At 37.2% G+C, this 20048-nt stretch overlaps 1 protein-coding gene across 7 annotated transcripts; it reads right to left on the reverse strand.

The window, feature by feature from the left end:
• Nucleotides 1-318: 318 nt before the first annotated feature.
• On the reverse strand, nucleotides 319-18346 carry LOC114351966 (alpha-1-antitrypsin-like protein CM55-ST). Of its 7 annotated transcripts, none has more exons than XM_028303340.1 (19): nucleotides 18252-18346; nucleotides 17814-17897; nucleotides 17339-17419; nucleotides 17014-17208; nucleotides 15897-16073; nucleotides 14814-15002; nucleotides 14490-14675; nucleotides 13972-14160; nucleotides 13437-13622; nucleotides 12916-13104; nucleotides 9293-9381; nucleotides 8711-8854; nucleotides 7986-8189; nucleotides 6817-6915; nucleotides 6595-6735; nucleotides 5966-6175; nucleotides 5517-5661; nucleotides 3536-3679; nucleotides 319-397 (listed from the first exon to the last, which is right to left on the reverse strand). In XM_028303340.1, exons 1-18 carry the CDS (start codon nucleotides 18313-18315, stop codon nucleotides 3537-3539), a joined length of 2715 nt encoding a protein of 904 aa, XP_028159141.1. In that variant the 5' UTR covers nucleotides 18316-18346; the 3' UTR covers nucleotides 319-397; nucleotide 3536. The 7 variants fall into 7 exon arrangements, with proteins under 7 accessions (XP_028159141.1, XP_028159138.1, XP_028159139.1 ...); XM_028303337.1 differs by lacking the exon at nucleotides 3536-3679 and adding an exon at nucleotides 1256-1408 and having other exon boundaries at nucleotides 349-397; XM_028303338.1 differs by lacking the exon at nucleotides 3536-3679 and adding an exon at nucleotides 4295-4438 and having other exon boundaries at nucleotides 349-397.
• Nucleotides 18347-20048: the final 1702 nt, after the last annotated feature.

Raw genomic sequence — 20048 nt, forward strand, 5'->3', positions numbered from 1 at the left:
TCTCCGCCGATTATAAATCAATTTGAACGATTATTTTTTTGTTGAATAGGTATTATCAAAAGGGTGGTTTCATGCGAATTTGAAGAAAATATTTCACCCCCAAGGGTGGAAAATTGGGGATGAACTTTTTTATACGCAATATTTTTAATTTTTAGTTTTTTTTTGTGTTCACGCATTTGAAGTCGGTTTTATTTTTTTTTAAAAAGGTAATTATTGTAGAGGTCATGGCAAAAAGGTAATTGTGTAGCGCTGAAATAAACTAACGTAGCATTTATATAGATGGAGTGGGTTGATACGAATCTATGAAATAAAAGTAACTTATTTTTAATAAATGATTGTATTTCATAAATAAAAAAACACTCGGTTGATATCTTTCCTCTTCGTTTCCATGGAAATTCTGAAAATATTAAAAAATAATGAGTCAGGTCGCAAAGTAAAAACTTTAATATTAATTCAATTAGTAACAAGCGATCATTCCAATTTATTAGTAAAATGGTCCCTAATAATAAGTAACAATTAGTGGCTATAAGTTCATTTGATGTTAGGTGTAAAACTAAAGAAATAAAATGTTAATTGTTAGTGGAAAATCCTTTTACTATTAGTTAATCACAAGTGAAGTTATTATTCTGTTAAGGCGTTTAAATTTTAGTTTAGTTGTGGTTGTGATAGACAGACTGTGTAAAAGTATGTCAATATTTAGGTTAAAAAATAGAGCTAATTTATTATGATAGTTTTGACACTGTCATAGGAGTTATTCAGTGAAAGCTGAAAGCTAATAATTGTTATTCATTATACTGTGGTTTTATTATACAAAAATAACTTTCGAAATGGGTTTTAACGTAAAAAAATGTTTTCGTCATGGATCCATTATTTTCTTAATTTTATAAATCAAATGGCTATTTCTGCGTTCATTATTGTTTTTTTTAACATGCAAAACATTCAAAGTAACTGTCATTTGTTAGATCTTAACAAATAAGTTTTGAATACAGTCATGATAATTTATGAAGTCAAGGTGCATTAGCATGCATTTTGCGGTGCCAGTAATAATTTACGTGAGAGGTGGATTTGTGCATACAGTTTGTAACAAGATCAAAATTATGTGTTGTGATACCAAATAAGTTGCTGTGCGAATAACATTTTAATCTATTTCTTAAATAAAATAGTGCATGCATGTCCTAATAAAATGTTGTTTAATAAACTTTTGAAATCTTAGCATGTTATTATTGTTAAGACATTAGCAAAATTTTGAAATCACCTTATGAACTTTCAGGAGCGTTTACAAAGTATCCACTGAATATAGGAATCCTTCTTTCGTACATGACATAGAAAGCGAATGGATGTTTCGCGTCAAAGACGTATACTTTTGGAATAGGCCCTCCAACCGAGGTGGTCGTAGCTCCCACAAAGACTGAAAAGGTGGAAATGTAGGTAAGAACTATTAACGTGTCCAAAAAAAAAATTAAGTGGTGTGGTAGCTTGCCTCCCCAACCCGTCTGGCCAGCGTGGGGAGTGTAGGCCAAGTCCTCCATTTGCCTCTGGTAAATAAGAGAGGGTCGTACTCCTGCAGTGGAGACAAATGACCTGATGAGGGTTGGCATGTCTTCTGCTTTGGGCTAAATTTTATAATTTACGGTTTTGTTATTGAAAATTGTTGTGAAAACCGCCATGCCATATTTTTACTAAGGTGTAGCTAGTTAGAAACTTGGCTCTACGTGAGATCTGATACTTTTTCGCAGTGCGAGCCGCACGATTTTTGGTGGGTTTCTTTTTAAAAGAAAAGTTTTGTAAACGAGTTATCAATTTTCTTTTTCATACACATACATTATTCACTGTCAATCAACATTCAATAATAATAATTAATTAACACATGATGGACAGTAACGTCCACGGGCGTTCAGGTGGTAAAGGATGATACAACAGAACGCATTAGACGTCATAGTTTTTACTCGTTTTCATAGACACTACTCCCAAGCAATGTATGTGAATAAGTAGTGTCGTATTGGGGAAGTAATTCTTAACTTGTACTTGTACTTACTGTCCACCATAGTGTTAAAGTTAAACATATTCAACAAACACCACAATAATTATACATAGATGTCGAAGATGCGGTTGATTCACCTTAAGGAACATTAATAAATGTCCCACTAAATATTAGGAGCTTCCCATACATGATGTAATAAGCAAAGGGATGATTAGCATCAAATGTCTGAGGCGAACTAGGAAGGCCGGATCCAGGTGCAACAAGTACTGAAAGTTTGACAAAACATACTTACGGCCGTATTCACAAACATTACTATGAGGTCTCACAGTGCGCGTGGACGCACATGGTCACACACGAACCAATCACAAAGCTTTATTCAACGCTGTGCGTTCGATTTTCTGCTTCACTTAAGCAAGCATCGTTTGTGAATACGGGTGTTAATTACTTAGATATATCTCATACTATACATTTTATATCTATCTATCAATATAAGCCCACAATGTAATCGTTTGCTGTCCCAAATAAAGAGAGACAAAAAAACTACTTTGTAAGATGCTACAGTATTGTCCGTACACTTGACATTAGGGACTACATAACGTAAAATGAAACGATTTTGACAAAAAATTGTTCAAAATGGTGCAAGAATTTTCCTTACAATAGCTTCTCCATCCTTTATGACTCTATGATTGTAGAATAAAACCACAATATTAATTAATAGTGAAAATCAAAGGTGATGATCGTATTTGTTTTTAATTTCATGAATCACCTCATTTGTTCGTTTCGCCGTAAAATGTCCCACTGAATATTGGATAATGTTTATACATAACATAGAACCCAAAAGGCCGATTCGCATTAAAGGTGTATGTTTTGGGAGGTCTCACAGCTGTGGGTATAGCATGAGGCACAAATACTGAAAAAATCACGTAAGTAAATAATACACTTGGAAATAACAAATCCTGTAAGAACATTATTATGTAAACAGTTTGTTATAAATAACTAGGTAAATACACTCCGTCGCTTCAGGTAACTAACTATAGTTACATCACAGAAATGCGTCGACGTAACTTCATGTAACAAAATTATGAATCTTTCGTGCATAAAACTGCTTAGGTAAAAAAAGCACTTTGGTATCAGACTATCACACTAGTTTATAAAGGCGAAAGTTTGTGAGTGGTGTGAACTGGTGTGTGTGTATGTTTGTTACTTCTTCATGTCTAAAAGACTGGAATGATTTTAATAAAATTTGGTATGGAGTTAGCTGACACCCTGGATTAACTAGGCTACGTTTTATCGCGGGTAACACCGCGGGGCACAGCTAGTCAATAAATAATCATGGGTTGACTGTAAACACATTTGACACTTGTGCAGAATTTAACCAATGATACAAATATATTTTGCTATAATAATAGGAAGGTATAATGAAACCACAGTATAAATGAAGGCCAAATGAGGTTGATAGAGTAAAATATTAAAAATTTTGGTAAAACAAAACATAAATTATCTTAACGATGTAATACTTTAGTTAGGTGACTTTTTTTGGGAATTTCATATAACCTTAGTATGTCGAATCGCCATAGAATGTCCCACTGAATATTGGGATTCGCTTGTCATATAGAATGTAGAAGGCAAATGGTTGATTAGCATCAAATTTGTATATTTTCGGTGGTCTCAAGACTGCTGTAGCGCGTATACCAAATACTGAAAAATATTTGAGTGTTAAAAAGTTATTCGGTATATCGATTGAATGTGATAAAAATAGAGTTTTATCGTTTACCTTGGTAAAAATATTCATTTTACGAAAGATTTGTAAAATCCCATTATGATTTTAGTGATCCCACTGACACCCATTTGTGTTGTTGAAAGTTGTTTTATTTTTTTGAAGACTGTTTTGAATGTTAATTAGAAATGCTACCAATTCTTTCAAGCATTATGGTCTGACTGATGACAGAAAAGTAAGGACATTCACAATGAAAATAAATGAGTTTTAAGACATAAATGGCGAGCTTTTATTTCAATTTCTAACTAAAATGGTATTAATTACAGTTATGTGGTTAAAGGCAGAACAACCCACAAATATGACAGATAATTTTATTATGGACGGCACAAAAACGAAATGCTACGTAAACCCAATACTTTAAAATAAATTGCAATTCATTGGAAAATAAAATAATTCGTAACTCTGCTAGATGTGCGAATATAACACTTATGAATTATTATTGATGATTTGATTTGACTTAAATTGAAAGTAACCGGTACTGTGTTGTTTCCAATGAATGCATACTACGTGTCTAATTGCGTGGGTTTCAAAATCACCTCATGGGGCTGAATCGCCATAGAATATTCCACTGAATATTGGGATACGCTGTTCATATAAGACGTAGAATGCGAACGGCTGTTTAGCGTCGAAGGAGTATACTTTCGGTGGTTCCATAACTGATGTTACGCCCACAACAAATACTGAAATAAATTGAATGATGAAGTTATCCTGTAAAACTACTAGTAAGTATGTAAATGGACTCTTATCTAAGCCTCGATTGAGACTAAAGCAACAAAAACGATTATTACTCTGTATGTATACTCTTGCTTGCTTGTATACCTTTCTGTCAAATAAAAAGTATTCTATTCTATTATATCGATAATATTTTAGATTGACAAAGAAGAATGATTCTTTGGATACAACCGTCTTAAAATAGAGGTCACGTAGCCAAAATTTCTGACAACAAGTCAGTATCTATAGACTGAAATTTATTTATTTATTTATTTATTTATTGATAAAGGTACACCATCAGCAATACACATTTAAGACATTCACAGTATACAACACATATTGGGGTTTTAGTTTAAATATGTTGGAAAAACACATTTCAAGACGCACAGGACTCAAATTCTGAATATAGGCCTCCCCAACAGTTCCCCGATTGGCCAGTTAGACTCGGCCTGCATTCAGCGGCTTCTTGCTACCTTTGTAAGATCATTTGTCCACCTTGTGGGTTGTCGCAGCGTGGGAACGCGGTCCGAATGTACTGTCCGGACGTCCACTGCTGAACATAGGCCTTCCCCAATGATTTCCATAATGACCGGTTGGTATTGCCTTCCTGCTACCTTTATAAGGTCGTCAATCCACCTTGTAGGTGCACTTTCCGATACCTGGCCTCCACTCCCGAACCTTGCTGCCCCATTGGCCGTCAGTTCTGTGTATTAAGTGCCCTGCCCATTGCCACTTCAGCTTGCTAATCCGTCGGAGTATGTTATGCACAGAACAAGGCAGGTATTTTGACCGCAATCGTACCTGATGTTAAACGAGATGCTGTCTAGGATGGTACAATACATGTCTGCCCTCTAAGAGCTTATTCACTCTCGCCGAATTATAGTGTTCAGGAAAGACAGCAATAGGCAACGAAATCCAGTCCCTAGCTGTTCGCATTATAAAAGAGTTATCGAAACGCTTAGTGCGAGCTGGTGGAATGTCGACAATGTACGGATGTCTGGCACGGGCATGAATTATTTACAATCAAAAAGACAAACTGTAACTTACTGTTAGCTGCAGCAGCTTCTGTTCCAGTTTCATCCACAAGACAAAACGCTTTTTGTTTGGCCGCCGAAACGAATAAAGGATCATCTACTTTCAAAATACCAGTCAGGTTTGATTTGCTGGCATCAAAAAGATCTGTTACACCTGCCTGTAAACATAATTTAAGTGAGACACGCGAATTAAAATTAAAATTATTTAATTAATTTCGTTCGTTCGTTTGTTTCAGCCAAATGACGTCGACAGCTGGATAAAGGTCAAGGATATCCAATTATCCATACTCGTAACGATCGGTCATGCGCTGCCCGCATCTAGGCTCTTCCCGCGACCTTCACCAGATCGTCGGTCTACCTTGTAGGGGGCTTGCCCAGGCTACGTCTTCCGACCCATGGTCGCCACTCGATAACTTTTCTGCCCCAACGGCCCCTAAATTGATTTACAAAGTTGTTACTTACCGATTTCAATATGTCAGCTAGATCAAATTCGGATTCGGTTTTGATTTTTGGCAAATGTACTTGGACCTTAGCATAAAACATTGCTTGGTACGAATCAGAAAATACACCGGGTTGTTTAAGCTTTTCAATCAGAGCCGGTAAGCCTTCTACATCGTTTGGTAGATATATCAAAAATGAGAAGTTGCCACCCTTGTAGTCCATTTGTAACATCTAAAACAAAAGACGTTAATAAAATCTATGTAAATAAAACAAAGTCAGGTTAGTTTCACTATTTTTAACTCAAGAACGTCTGGACAGATCTTGATGAAATCTGACATGGAGGTAGGTGGTTACTCTAGTTCAACATAAAACCTAATTTTTCCCGACTACCTAAAAAAAGGGTAATGTTTTTAGTGCATCTAATAAACTGTGGGTATAAAATAACTTGACTTAAATAAGGTCTTCTGCCCCCTAGATGGGGCAGAGAGCGTCCACAACATTTTCTCCGTCGCGTTCGGCCTTGAGCTTCGCGTTTGATCTCGCTGGAGCGAGAGAGGTCTTGCCGATTTCCTTCGCTCGCGTCTGCTACAGTGTGCCGCCAAAAATGGAAAAAGAAAAATAATGGCGGTATGAACTTCGCCGGAACTTACTTTACAATCCAGAGTATCATTTTCTCCATAACTAAAGGACGACTCTTGGTACATAGTTGGGATTTTGACAGTTTTCTGGTTGTTCACATGGAAGTCACGGTCTTTGGTGTTGTTTGGGTTAAATTGGTCGACCCAGTTACCCTGTAATCATAAATATTAGTAAAGTATAAGTATAATGTTTAAAAATAAGTAGTGAATATGTTTAAACCTTTTTATATTTACCAAGAAGTATATGGCGTTAGCTATAACTAAACGAGTATCTCCGTTGAACATGCTCGGTGTGGCGATGTCTTTGATACGATCATTAGTTTCATTTGCCACCTGAAATAAATGACAAGTATAAAAATGTACACCTAGTCCTGTTGAAAATATAATTCAGTTAATCCGCTAGTGTCCATAAATATTGCTGATATCACCTCATATTCATAATTCTTATAATAATAATTATGAGAAACGAAAATAATAAAAACAAATTGTATAGACGTCGCTTAAAATGTATGTAGAAATAGCGACGATAGCCGAACGGTGAAGGTGTCGGACCGGCCGACTCGTGATCCGAGGAACGCAGGTTCGATCCCCGCCACCGCTCAACTATTATAGTAAATCTAAGGCTGAGTTGCACCATCTTACTTTAACTTGGAAAAACGTCAAAAATCTGACAAACTTTATGCAAAAAGCACCGGTTATTATTAATGTTACGGTTAATATAAGATGGTGTAACCCAGCCTTATTCGTATTCTCCGCGAGTTTACATCGAAAACAAAACACGCACGATGGCCCACCTACAGGATACTATTCGACAAGGCCTCACATACGAGCGAACATTGACTCACGCACGCGTATTCTTGTGTATGATGGAAGAAAATAAAGAAAATGGTGTACTAAATACTGTGCAGTATTTGACTGCCTAAATAATAATAAAAACACAGACTGTACTTTTTTAAGTTGCCTCAAGACACTGAGAGGTAAATAAGTAGTTAATATTATTCATGATAATTCATGCTAAATCATGTATTTCTTCCGCCATTTTCCGCAGTTTGGCACCTCACGTCACATCATTTTACCGAAGTCAGCCCTATAGCTTCGGCGCAGTGCCGATCACTGACGTTTGTCAACAAAATGGTGCTTGACTCTTGAGACAGGCTTAATTACACCATATTGTTAATGACATTGAGCATACATTTTTTTAAATACCTTCGCGAAGTAAAACTTCTGTACGTAGTACTTATTGTTATTCTATGGTATTACGAGCATATAATAATATTTAGCTTATCGCGAGGGGTTAAGGAGATTATATTCTTAAAAAAAAATTGCATGTACTCCATACTAACAAGGTATGAGATTCTACGTTATAATGACCATTTCAAAATAAAAATACAAGTTCACTGTACCCATGCATTGATCCGATCTGCCGCAGCTTGCGGTTGGTTAAAATTGAGGGGTTCAACACCAGCGCCGAATATTTCGCGCGTCTCCTCCACAAAACCATCGGAAAGTGGATATACGTCGGATGGAAAGGTCCTGCTTGCCATATTCAAAATGACGTTCTGTTCTGCTTGGAGTCTTTTCGTCAGTCGGGGGAAAACGCATCTTACCTAGAAAATATAATCAGTATTATAGCATTTCTACTACCTCACTCTTCTCGTGGATGCCTTAAAAGGTGTCTAAGAAACTAATATGCGAACATCGGGCCTTCTCGAGCTGTCTGGATTTACTTCACCAGGTTTGGTTGCAACTTTGTTCATCCATTACCTCAAGCTATAACAGCTAAACAGTTAATTTAATTTTGGTCTACATTAAGCAACTATCAACATTGTAGTGTTGGAAGATAGAAAGTACAGCCACTATACCGGATGAACGGGACTATTTCCACCTCTCGTTCCCACCACTGCAACTCCTGTGTAGCCAGGATCTACACTACAGCTTGACCGCCATCAAAACCCAACTAATGAAGGTCAAGTTTGTCCCGGGGGAAAGTTATACTGTCATTGGACCCGGATGAAGCTCGCTTCTTCCTTCATTCAGCCTGATCATCAGTCCATCAGATGAGATGCAGGTCACGAGGAAGGACCTAATAATTTTGAGAGAGAAGACGGTACTAAAGATTGTTACTTACATCATCATCACTTCGAAGATTGAGGATTTTCTTTAACTGGTTGCGTGTATTACCACCGCTGTACATCATGAACTCTCCTAATGGAACGAATACAGAGAATGCTGACATAATACAGCTTTGGTTGGGGTATGTCTGCATGGATTCCTGTAAACAGTGTGAGTGGAAGTTAGTCAATTAGTTATTGTATAAACAACCTTGAAAAGTGCAGTCACGAAGTTGTAAAATTATAGTGATTAAACTGTCCATGTGCATTTAATGTTGCAACTGAATAATACTATAATTATTTATACAATTATTTTGAAAAGCAGTAAAATTGGTTGCGTTAAATGATAAATTATGACAGAAGTCACTGTTTTGTTTTTGTTAAAATTGTGGTTCGTCATTTGTTTCAAGTTTTATTAAGCTAGGTACTTTTTTTTTGTTTAGCCACTACTGCGATAGAATAGGCTGTGTAAATTTTAGACGAGTTTGTTTAAAATATTATAATTATTAATTTAAGTAGAAATTGATCATCAAATCAAATCAAATCAAATCAAATCTGATCAAATTGCAATCAGGCATAAATGACAGAATAATACATACATGCATGAATATTCCAGTAAATGCATTATTTCCATCAGAAAGCAGTTGTTCGACGGAATCATCACACGTGTAGGTGCCTGGCTCTGGCGCTGAAATGTAATAAAAATAATATAGTAATGGAATGCATTGGATACTATGCTTAAATTGTGGCATTTCGATTTATTTTGTAATGACACTTATTTTAAGCTTATAGATGTTCAAATATTTTATTCAGTACATAGGCCCTTTGCAGGGCACTTAGGGCTATATTTCACCGGGACACCATGGCGGCGCAACCAGTCGCCGCTACCAACAAAATGTATGCAGCTTTGCGTAACCAAACGGACACCAGGTGAGTAACTCTCTATAGAGCGGTATACATTTTGTTGGTAGCCGGCGACTGGTTGCGCCGCCATGATGTCCCTGTGAAATATAGCCCTTATACACGTCCCAAATATACACAGCTTGCCCTACCACCACTTCGGGACAACATAATGGGCTGGTGCTGAGAAGAAGTGGCGGAAGAAACTCAGACACCTTTGTAATAAAGCCGATTTTGCAACAAACAACTTATCTATATATATAAAAGAAAGTCGTGTTAGTTACTCCACTTATAACTCAAGAACGGCTGAACCGATTTAGCTGAAAATTGTCAGGGAGGTAGTTTAGAGCCAGGAGAAGGACATAGGATACTTTTTATCCCGTTCGAAATAAAAAAAAGTCTGCTTATTTATTGCCATTAAGGCGGAACAAAGTTCGCCGGGTCAGCTAGTATCTATATAAAAGAAAGTCGTGTTAGTTACTCCACTTATAACTCAAGAACGGCTGAACCGATTTAGCTGAAAATTGTCAGGGAGGTAGTTTAGAGCCAGGAGAAGGACATAGGATACTTTTTATCCCGTTCGAAATTAAAAAAAAAAGTCTGCTTATTTATTGCCATTAAGGCGGAACAAAGTTCGCCGGGTCAGCTAGTATCAAATAAGTGCAATTTTGGCTATCATACGAGACAATTTGAACACGCTAAGTTCTGCACAATGTCTTGATATCAACGTACCTAATAAAATTAAATGTAAGTTCCACTTCTCGAAAAGAATCCGTTGCATCAGCAGATAGAAACAGTCATAGATTTTTCTATGACGTACTAAGCTCAGGGCCTAGGTTATTACCTTATTCTAATGAAAAATATTGCTTCATTAAAAAAACAATCGCGCTTCATAGCCCCGCGGAAAACGTTACGGGGAATACCAAAACACCTACATTGTGTGAGTGTACCTACTATGAAAAACGTATAATAATAAAGTGTGAATACAATGTGATAAGAAAAATACTATAATTTAATTCGATCGTGAAATTGCAGACAACATTAACGTGCCCGATATGCAATAGAGTTGTTTATCTGAAACATGTTTCTTTGTGGAACAATACAGAGAAAATGACATTTCAAGAAGTTGAATAACAGGAAAAGGCGATGAACGTGACGAACAAACGAGTAAGTTGCTTAAATTGCAATAATAACATTTTAAGAAAAAATAATAATAATACCTTTCGAACTGTTATGTAAAGGGAGTACTTTAAAGGGACAGTCAAAAAGCCATTTTGATGAAAATTAGTAGGTAATTTGTTTGTACATTAGAAATTGACCCATTAACCCCTCGTGGTAAGCTAAATAGGCTTGTGCTACGAATGGGCTCACCACAATAGTTCAGCGAGTGGTGGGAATCAAACCCGCGTTTTTCGAATCTCGATTCAGCCAGTTCGATACTGACACCATTGGGCACTGCCCAATGGGCAGTGGGCTATTGTCGCTTCAGTTAAAGTTCAGTTTAATTTGAAATAATAATATTTTTCTGGCCTGATCGAAGAAGAACTTGGATTCTTGTTATATAAAAAAACTATAATATTTTAATTCCTTTCAGTTAAAGTTTGTGGACTACACTGTTATGCACCACATCACGACGATCCTCAATAATTACAGTCTAATAAAATAAAAAAACTCAATTTTAACAATTTTAAGGATCTCAACTACCGATTTTATGAAACAGCAATGGCAAAAACTTACAATCTTCTACGCCTTGTGCACAGGATCGTAATACACCAGCGCATGCTAAAAAGACTAGAAATTTAAATTGAACAGCCATCTTTAGACACAAATAAAACTACGTGTGTTTTCCTTTACGCGACTAGTGATGAATTAAACAGAATCAGTGAATTTATCCGGTCTATTTATATGGGTATATGACTAGTTGAGACAGCAACTGTTTCAACAAACGTCAAAAATTTAAAACCTGAAGGCACATCTTGATTTAGTGTCAAGCGACTTAAATTAGGAGCGACAGAATCAGTAATTTAATCGATTTACGCAAAGAAAACATTTTTGTTTCATCTTTAATTATTTTTATCAGCGGATAAAATTGGCAAAATTGGCACACGTGAATAATTTACTTCGTTCATTGAAAAATACGTACACAGTAACTGCAAATCATAATAGACATAATGGTGTGCGTATAAGCCTTAACCTTTGAAATTTAAGATATGGGCACTCGCGAATTAGATTTTCAATATATTTTTTTGCGAAAAATACCACGACTAAAATTATTAAAATAAAGTAGTATTGTTAAATTGTTCTATAGAAAATTATTATCAAAAGAATTCGGATACTCATCATTACAAAATCAAGCTGTATATTATGTATAGTAATTGTATACCTTTTACTTACACCTGCTAACAGTATACAAACAGATTTTTATTTTTATAGTTACAATTTTGTTCAGCATCATGTGCGTAAGCAGTCGAAGAACAAGTGGTCGGAAGCATTAGCAATTTTACGCTAATTAATTTAGTTGTAAAACAATTGAGCAAACAGTTATTAAACATAATTACTACTGTATTCTTATTATTTCGATTGATTTATTAATAATTTTATTTTTAATCCGCAGTGAAACGAAATGTCAGTAGATATGAAATAAAATCTTAAGATAAAGCTTTGTTAATGAAATCTACATCTGTCTTAGCTGGCATTAGAAAAATTAAGAGAAGACACAGTATTATTAAATTAAATTTTCATTTGGTCTGTTGGACTCGTGGGAAAAGAAGCGCCTTTAGAAATAATGAGCTTATTAATATTATAAATGTTTTTATACAGAATCCTACTTGAATAAAGTCATATTGCGTCAGAAAATATTATGACGTCAAAATATTAGATACGGCTTGAAAACACGTAATATTTGAAAAAAAAAACAAGTTTAATTTGTATGTTTTAGTTGGAATTTATGAGAACCTGCTATCTGTTCACCAAATAGTTAGGTATAGCATCAGAATATACATTTTTGAATCATACTTAAATGTGTTTGGTGTTTAAGCTTGATGTACCATCGTTATTCCTACAGACAACATAATATCAGACAACACATTTTAGTTTTAAAATTGTCCCTACTACAACGGAATAATATGCCACAGATTTATCTTGATATGCCGCCGTTTGTACAAACTAAGGCTGAGTTGCACAATCTTACTTAACTTACGTCAAAAATTTGTCAAACTCCATACAAAAGCACCGGTTATTGTTGAAGTTACGAGTAAAACAAGTTGGTGCAACTCAGCCTAAAGGAGCCTTATTCCTAAACGCTTATCATTTTTATACTTACGACATTCTTCCCTAGTCACGCAGACGCCCTTGTCGTTCCTAACGAAACCGTCCTGACAGCGGCAGCCAGGCGGCAGGCACGGTTGTCCTGCAGCGCATAGCACAGCCCGGTCGTCGATACCGCACTGTCTCGGTGGACAGGCTAAGGGGCATGAGTCGTATATTTCGTTCGAATTCGGGCAGAGAGCAGCTGGAAGAGAGAAAAGGGTTAATAGAGCAGAGAGCAGCTAGAAGAGAGATTTTACAATTTAACAATTGGTTATTTTTTTAACTATGAATAAAAAAACTAGGCCTTAGTGTTTGACCAGACTAAAACAAAAGAGTGTCCAATCACCTTAAGTAACAGCACGCGACTAGATTAACGCCCGTATTCACAAACGTTACTATGAGGTCTCACAGTGCGCGTGGACGCACAGGATGACACACGAACCAATCACAGAGTTCTAGTCAACGCTGTGCGTTCAATTTGCTGCTTCACTTAAGCAAGCATCGTTTGTGAATACGGACGTAAGAGTTACCTACCGGGACAATCGTCCTGTGGTATGCAGGTACCATCTGGTCCACGCAAATATTTTTCCCGGCACACGCAGCCTGGTATGCATTCAAGCGGGTCTATGCAAAGGTCCGGCTCGTAGTACTGAGTGCAGTTCCATTTACCGCATCCACCGTTAGCGCATGTAGTGTACACCTCGTTCTGTTGACAAGGCGCTGGAAAATATGTAGGAAAGTTAATGAAGAAAACAAAATGATGGTATGAATTTGTTGTTTGGATGTTCTACCATACAGGGTGGAAACGATAAGTGATCTCACTCGATTATTTCTAAACTATACAAGATATCGATATGGAAGCTGGAAACATTGAATTTTCGGATAGTTCCTGTTTATTCTGTAACCTATTATTGGTACCGTTTGAAAGAGCTTGTGAAGCACTTTCAGGATCAGTTACCAGTTTTTCAAAATCTTGTATAGTTTAGAAATTATTCAGTGAGATCACTTATCGTTTCCACTCTGTATACTAAAGAAGAGATTCAGAAACGATTATCATTTTTATACTTACGACATTCTTCCCTAGTCACGCAGACGCCCTTGTCGTTCCTGACAAAACCGTCCTTGCAGCGGCAGCCAGGCGGCAAGCACGGTTGTCCTGCAGCGCACAGTACAGCCCGGTCGTCAATACCACACTGTCTCGGTGGACAGGCCAAGGGGCATGAGTCGTATATCTCGTTCGGATTCGGGCAGAGAGCAGCTGGAAGAGAGAAAAGGGTTAATAGAGCAGAGAGCAGCTAGAAGAGAGATTTTACAATTTAACAATTAGTTATTTTAACTATGAATAAAAAAACTAGGCCTTAGTGTTTGACCAGACTAAAACAAAAGAGTGTCCAATCACCTTAAGTAACAGCACGCGACTAGATTAACGCCCGTATTCAAAAACGTTACTATGAGGTCTCACAGTGCGCGTGGACGCACAGGATGACACACGAACCAATCACAGAGTTCTAGTCAACGCTGTGCGTTCAATTTGCTGCTTCACTTAAGCAAGCATCGTTTGTGAATACGGACGTAAGAGTTACCTACCGGGACAATCGTCCTGTGGTATGCAGGTACCATCTGGTCCACGCAAATATTTGTCCTGGCACACGCAGCCTGGTATGCATTCAAGCGGGTCTATGCAAAGGTCCGGCTCGTAGTACTGAGTGCAGTTCCATTTGCCGCATCCACCGTTAGCGCATGTAGTGTACACCTCGTTCTGTTGACAAGGCGCTGGAAAATGTGTAGGAAAGTGAGTGAAGAAAACAAAATGATGGTATGAATCTGTTGTTTGGAGCAACGAGCGACAGTGGAATGTTCCACCAGATACTAAAGAAGAGATTCATAAACGATTATCATTTTTATACTTACGACATTCTTCTCTAGTCACGCAGACGCCCTTGTCGTTCCTAACGAAACCGTCCTGACAGCGGCAGCCAGGCGGCAGGCACGGTTGTCCTGCAGCGCATAGCACAGCCCGGTCGTCAATACCACACTGTCTCGGTGGACAGGCCAAGGGGCATGAGTCGTATATCTCGTTCGGATTCGGGCAGAGAGCAGCTGGAAGAGAGAAAAGGGTTAATAGAGCAGAGAGCAGCTAGAAGAGAGATTTTACAATTTAACAATTAGTTATTTTAACTATGAATCAAAAAACTAGGTCTTAGTGTTTGACCAGACTAAAACAAAAGAGTGTCCAATCACCTTAAGTAACAGCACGCGACTAGATTAACGCCCGTATTCACAACGTTACTATGAGGTCTCACAGTGCGCGTGGACGCACAGGATGACACACGAACCAATCACAGAGTTCTAGTCAACGCTGTGCGTTCAATTTGCTGCTTCACTTAAGCAAGCATCGTTTGTGAATACGGACGTAAGAGTTACCTACCGGGACAATCGTCCTGTGGTATGCAGGTAATTGTACAATTAATTTATTCAGAGCAAAGAGCGACAGTGCAGTGGGATCTTCCACCTGGGATTTCTTAAGATATAAGAGCAGTCAGATAAAATCCAGATTGATAATATATTTTGGTGTTTTCATTTGAAGAGTTAGATCTCCCGCCCAATAAGTAGCTAAGAGCTTATGGCTGCGGAAGTTAATGAAAATGCGTTAATATGCACGCAGCCACTGGCTGCCCGCAGCTGGGCCGCACGACAAGGCGAATGTATGAGCTATAAGCTCACTTGCAAAATTTAAAGTAAGTAAAATGGCCAGTTGTGGCTGAACTGGCTGTTCAAAATTTTTGGCTGCGGCAGCCAGGCTACCATCCCTAAAGCTGAGCTATGATGAGCTCGGGAGACTTTTTACAGTGCCTAGTTGATGGATAAGGTATTGAAGCTATTAAGCTAAATAAAGTCCCACAGTATATTTTTTCGATTAGGAACTATGTACGAGTATGATTAGGGATGAATACAGGCAAATAACGTTTAACGTAATACGTATTTATCACTTACAGCATTGTCCTTCTTTCACACATTTCCCTTGCTTGTCGTCGTAAAGGAATCCAGGTTTGCAGACACATCCATTGAGTAAACAGGGGCAGTCCTCTGGGACAGGTCGGTTCCCGCTACATTTTGGACCACAGAGAAAACCACAGCCTGCTTCAGCGTTAGGGTCCCCACCACAGGATGCTGCGTTGCGAAAAATATTTTTGACACATTGATTTAATCCCTAACTTTCCTAACAGGTGTTAATCAAGTACTCATAGACTCAAATTCTCATGATTGCCACAGAACAAGATACCTAAAAAAATATATGTACAGAGAATTAAACTCGTCAACTTGGAAAGGGATCAACATCGTATCGCCTTTCGCGATCGCTTTTTGCACGCTGTCAATCGCGAGGCGAGGTGCGGATAAGTGTGCGTTGCAGTGTGAGTTTCATACAAATAATATTGACCGCCTCGAGTTACGGTTCCTTTCCGGGTTGATAAAATGTGGGACGTCCTTTAATAGGAATTAGTTCTTGTTTAGTTGGAATCTTTGGGATACAGTTTTGTTTTGTAATTCGTTACATTTTTTTTATTGGAATCTTAAATCATTCGACAATCCGGGCATTTTCAAGGCGATAGTGAATAGGCACTTACAGGGCAGATATGTACCATCCTAGACTGCATCCCACTTAACATCAGGTGCGATTGTGGTCAAATAACTGCCTTGTTACGCATAAAAAAAATGCGTAGACTGGGGATAGAAATAGATATTTTTAAAGACGTAATCTACTGTCAATAGCTGGCCAGTCTCTCTCTTATCGTTACAGTAAATAGATATGCATTTACTGGGTAATTACCATCCTAGACTGCATCTCACTAACATCAAGTTTTATTGTGGTCAAATATCTGCCTTGTTTTAAAAAATAGATATAGTTCTTGCAACTAACGAAGGCGAGTGAGCTTTACGTGTGTGTGTACGTGTACATGCACATAACGATAGTCTATCAAAACTTTTGAAAAAACAAACAGTAGCGAGCCACCACACATGTAAAGCTCACTCGCCGTCGTGAGTTGCAAGAACTATGTAGGTATATCAGTATGTATTGAAGTACATCACTGATTTGGTATTTTCTACTCACGGCATTGCATTTTAGGGATGCAGACTCCATTGCAGTCCCTGACGTAGCCCTCTATGCAGACGCAGGCAGGTTTATCGGGACAGCGATTGGGATCTATGCGGGGACATGAGATAGGTTTCCCGAGCTGGTCGCAAGTGTTAGGCACGCAGAGTATGGTAGGACACTTCACATATCTCTCGTTCTTACAGCATTTAACTGGATGGAACAGAAAAATATTGTTTAGGGTATGTCTAGGTATACTTTTAAAACATGCATTTTTTATGGCTACTCCATAAATTGAACGCTTTTTGCGTGCAAATATGGTTGATGGTATGCATGAACTAACCTTTGGTGCCTGATTTGTAGGAGCTGTTGGCGCTGGCGTCAGCGTACGCAGAGCTATTTGAATTGGAGCTGGTTTTGCCATCTGAAATTGGGTCAAAAAATGAACTGACAAATGGTTAGAGTGCGGCGAAAATAATAGGCATATTGACATCCACTTAATCTGAGTCCTTTAACGAATAATTCCAAGAAATTTTGGCTTAAGAAGCCTAGTTACACCATGTCAAGTTAAGCGCGCACATAGCAGCCGTGACGTCACATCGACGCTCTGGTACGGATAGTGCGAACGCGGGGAGGTGCGGAGGTACATTTTTCTCTCGAATAAAATTTGGTGTATGTCGATAACTTGATCATCATGACTGAAATTAAATCTACTCGAATTAGGTAATAATGTGAGGTGCATTCTGAAGTTAATGTGCTCAAAGCTACAAATAATAATATTTGCCGCGTTATAGAGAGGTCAATAGCTAAACAATTACCTTTGGTTTCTGTTGATGAATAAGAAGAACTACCAGATGATGAGGCAGACGAAGAATTTGATTCCTCGTAAGTCTCAATTGAACCTGGAATATACGAAAATTGAACATGAAAGGATATGAAATTCTAATCAATGAATTATAAGCACCTTGATGCCAGTAGCGCAGGACCGGTGGAAATCCTCAGGGAAGGCCTTTATCCACCAGTTGACGTCATTTAAGACGAATATCACCTGGATAGGACTGGGGGAAAAACTGAAGGTATTTTTATTGCAATTAAATTACGCTTCGTCCTTCGAATTACGCAACGTAATCACGCTATTGGCGTTAAAATGAGTAACGTTTTCCTTGCAAAATTAAATATTTACTAGAACTTGGTAGGTATGTAACTATGGTATACCACACGAGCGTAGCTTAAAGTAACTCAAAACTCATTCTTACCTGCAAATGTGCTATAAAACAGCACAGCACTTGCAACAAATAAAACAAAAGGTGACTTCAACATTGTAACTGGCAGCCCAACACACCTACGTGAAGCAGAGACACTCCTTTTATACTTAACACAAGGTACACACTTGTTAAAACACTGTTGTTTGCAACTAATAATGTCCAAGTATTATTTATTAATGTTGTGTTGCTCATTTGTTTGTGATTAACATTATTTTTTATTTTTTCATCACGGATTAAGTATTGATTGTTTTTGGGTTCCCTCGATACCTATGGTATTAATGACATTGTTTGTATTGTTACAATAATTTGTAATTTTCGATATTAAAAAGTAAGATTTTTCACTAAACCACGTCATCTGTGGCATTTTACAGGGTTCTAACAATTTAACATCTTACTATCAAATACTTTTTTATTTTATAACTCAACGGGTGGTTACAATCGCTAAATGTGTTGTTGCTTAGCGCAAAAAAAAATAGAACAGCTGAGCTAATTCAACAATTTATGTTTCATACAAATACCTGTTCGTTGAAATCCTGGAAAAGTTCTAAGGAAGAGAACAATTATTTGAAAAAAAGTTCCGGGAAAAACTTCCCAGAAACATTTCATTTACGGGAAAAACTGGACGTCTTCTATTCTTATAGATATTTTTAACCACATGACGATAATTTATTGTGAATTGAACAGAACGCTATTCTCTTGCCTGATACCTATTTAGTAAAATGACGTTTTAGTCTCATGATTTCAAGCCCATATACTAATGACTAAAATATGATGTACGTATGTGTGTAATTTTTGAGTGACAGAGTCTCTACATTATTGGACAACCCTTTTGTAGGTATAAAATAATTTATATTTTTTTCTTCACGTCTGCATTGTTACTATTTGCACTGGCCTTGCGCAGCTGCAATTCAGAGAACACAAAAACATTGCTGAAGTTTGCCGGCTGCAAATAAAAAACACGGAGACTGAGACTTGCATACAGACCTAATACTTTTAAAGACATTGCCACTATAGTCACACTCTTCTCACAAATGGATAATGTCTGTGTAATAAAATATTAGGCAACAAATCCCTATTTATTCCTATATTTTAATAGACATTAAACAAAAAACAACACTTAAAGCTACAAAAACTGTTTGGGATACTAAAAGGTTGATTATTTTTTATTGTTGTATACAGGGTGACAGGTAAAGCGATACATTCCTTGAAAGGGGTTAAAGTAGAGCTTATTTGCAGTCATTTAAGTCATATGACACCATGTCCGAAACTTGTTCATTTCCAAGTTATTCAAGATTTAAGTATTTTTTAAAAAATCTCCAGTTTTTATGTTAAAATGTACCCTTGTAATGAAGAATACATTAATAATTATGTAGTGTTTGTTAAACACCTGTACCTTTTTGAATAGCTAATGAATCAAGGAACTAAATTCTGTAATTTGTACACAACATTCCATACATTTTTTCTTGGAAATTCTTCGTTTAATTACCTAAAACATATTTTTTTTGCAAAATAATACATGGTTTTTTAGCTTTTACTTGAGTAATGACGATTCTTTCTTGCAAAATTTAATTTAAAATGTCAATCTTATTATTTAGCTATACGAATACAACAAAAAAGTTAACATTATTCCGTATTCTTCATTACAAGGGTACATTTTAACATAAAAACTGGAGATTTTTTAAAAAATACTTAAATCTTGAATAACTTGGAAATGAACAAGTTTCGGACATGGTGTCATATGACCTAAATGACTGCAAATAAGCTCTGCTTTAACCCCTTTCAAGGAAT

Source organism: Ostrinia furnacalis, unplaced genomic scaffold, assembly GCF_004193835.3.
Source record: "Ostrinia furnacalis isolate ACB-3 unplaced genomic scaffold, ASM419383v2 OfSCF1232, whole genome shotgun sequence".
NCBI classification, from domain to species: Eukaryota; Metazoa; Arthropoda; class Insecta; order Lepidoptera; family Crambidae; genus Ostrinia; species Ostrinia furnacalis.

Coding starts and splice junctions, on each gene's coding strand:
- LOC114351966 (XM_028303337.1), bottom strand. CDS start 18,315: ATGTTGAAGTCACCTTTTGTTTTATTTGTTGCAAGTGCTGTGCTGTTT. Junction 9,382..12,915: donor CGTGACTAGGGAAGAATGTC/GTAAGTATAAAA, acceptor ATTACATTTCAG/CGCCAGAGCCAGGCACCTAC. Junction 6,916..7,985: donor CAGATCGGATCAATGCATGG/GTACAGTGAACT, acceptor CATTTATTTCAG/GTGGCAAATGAAACTAATGA.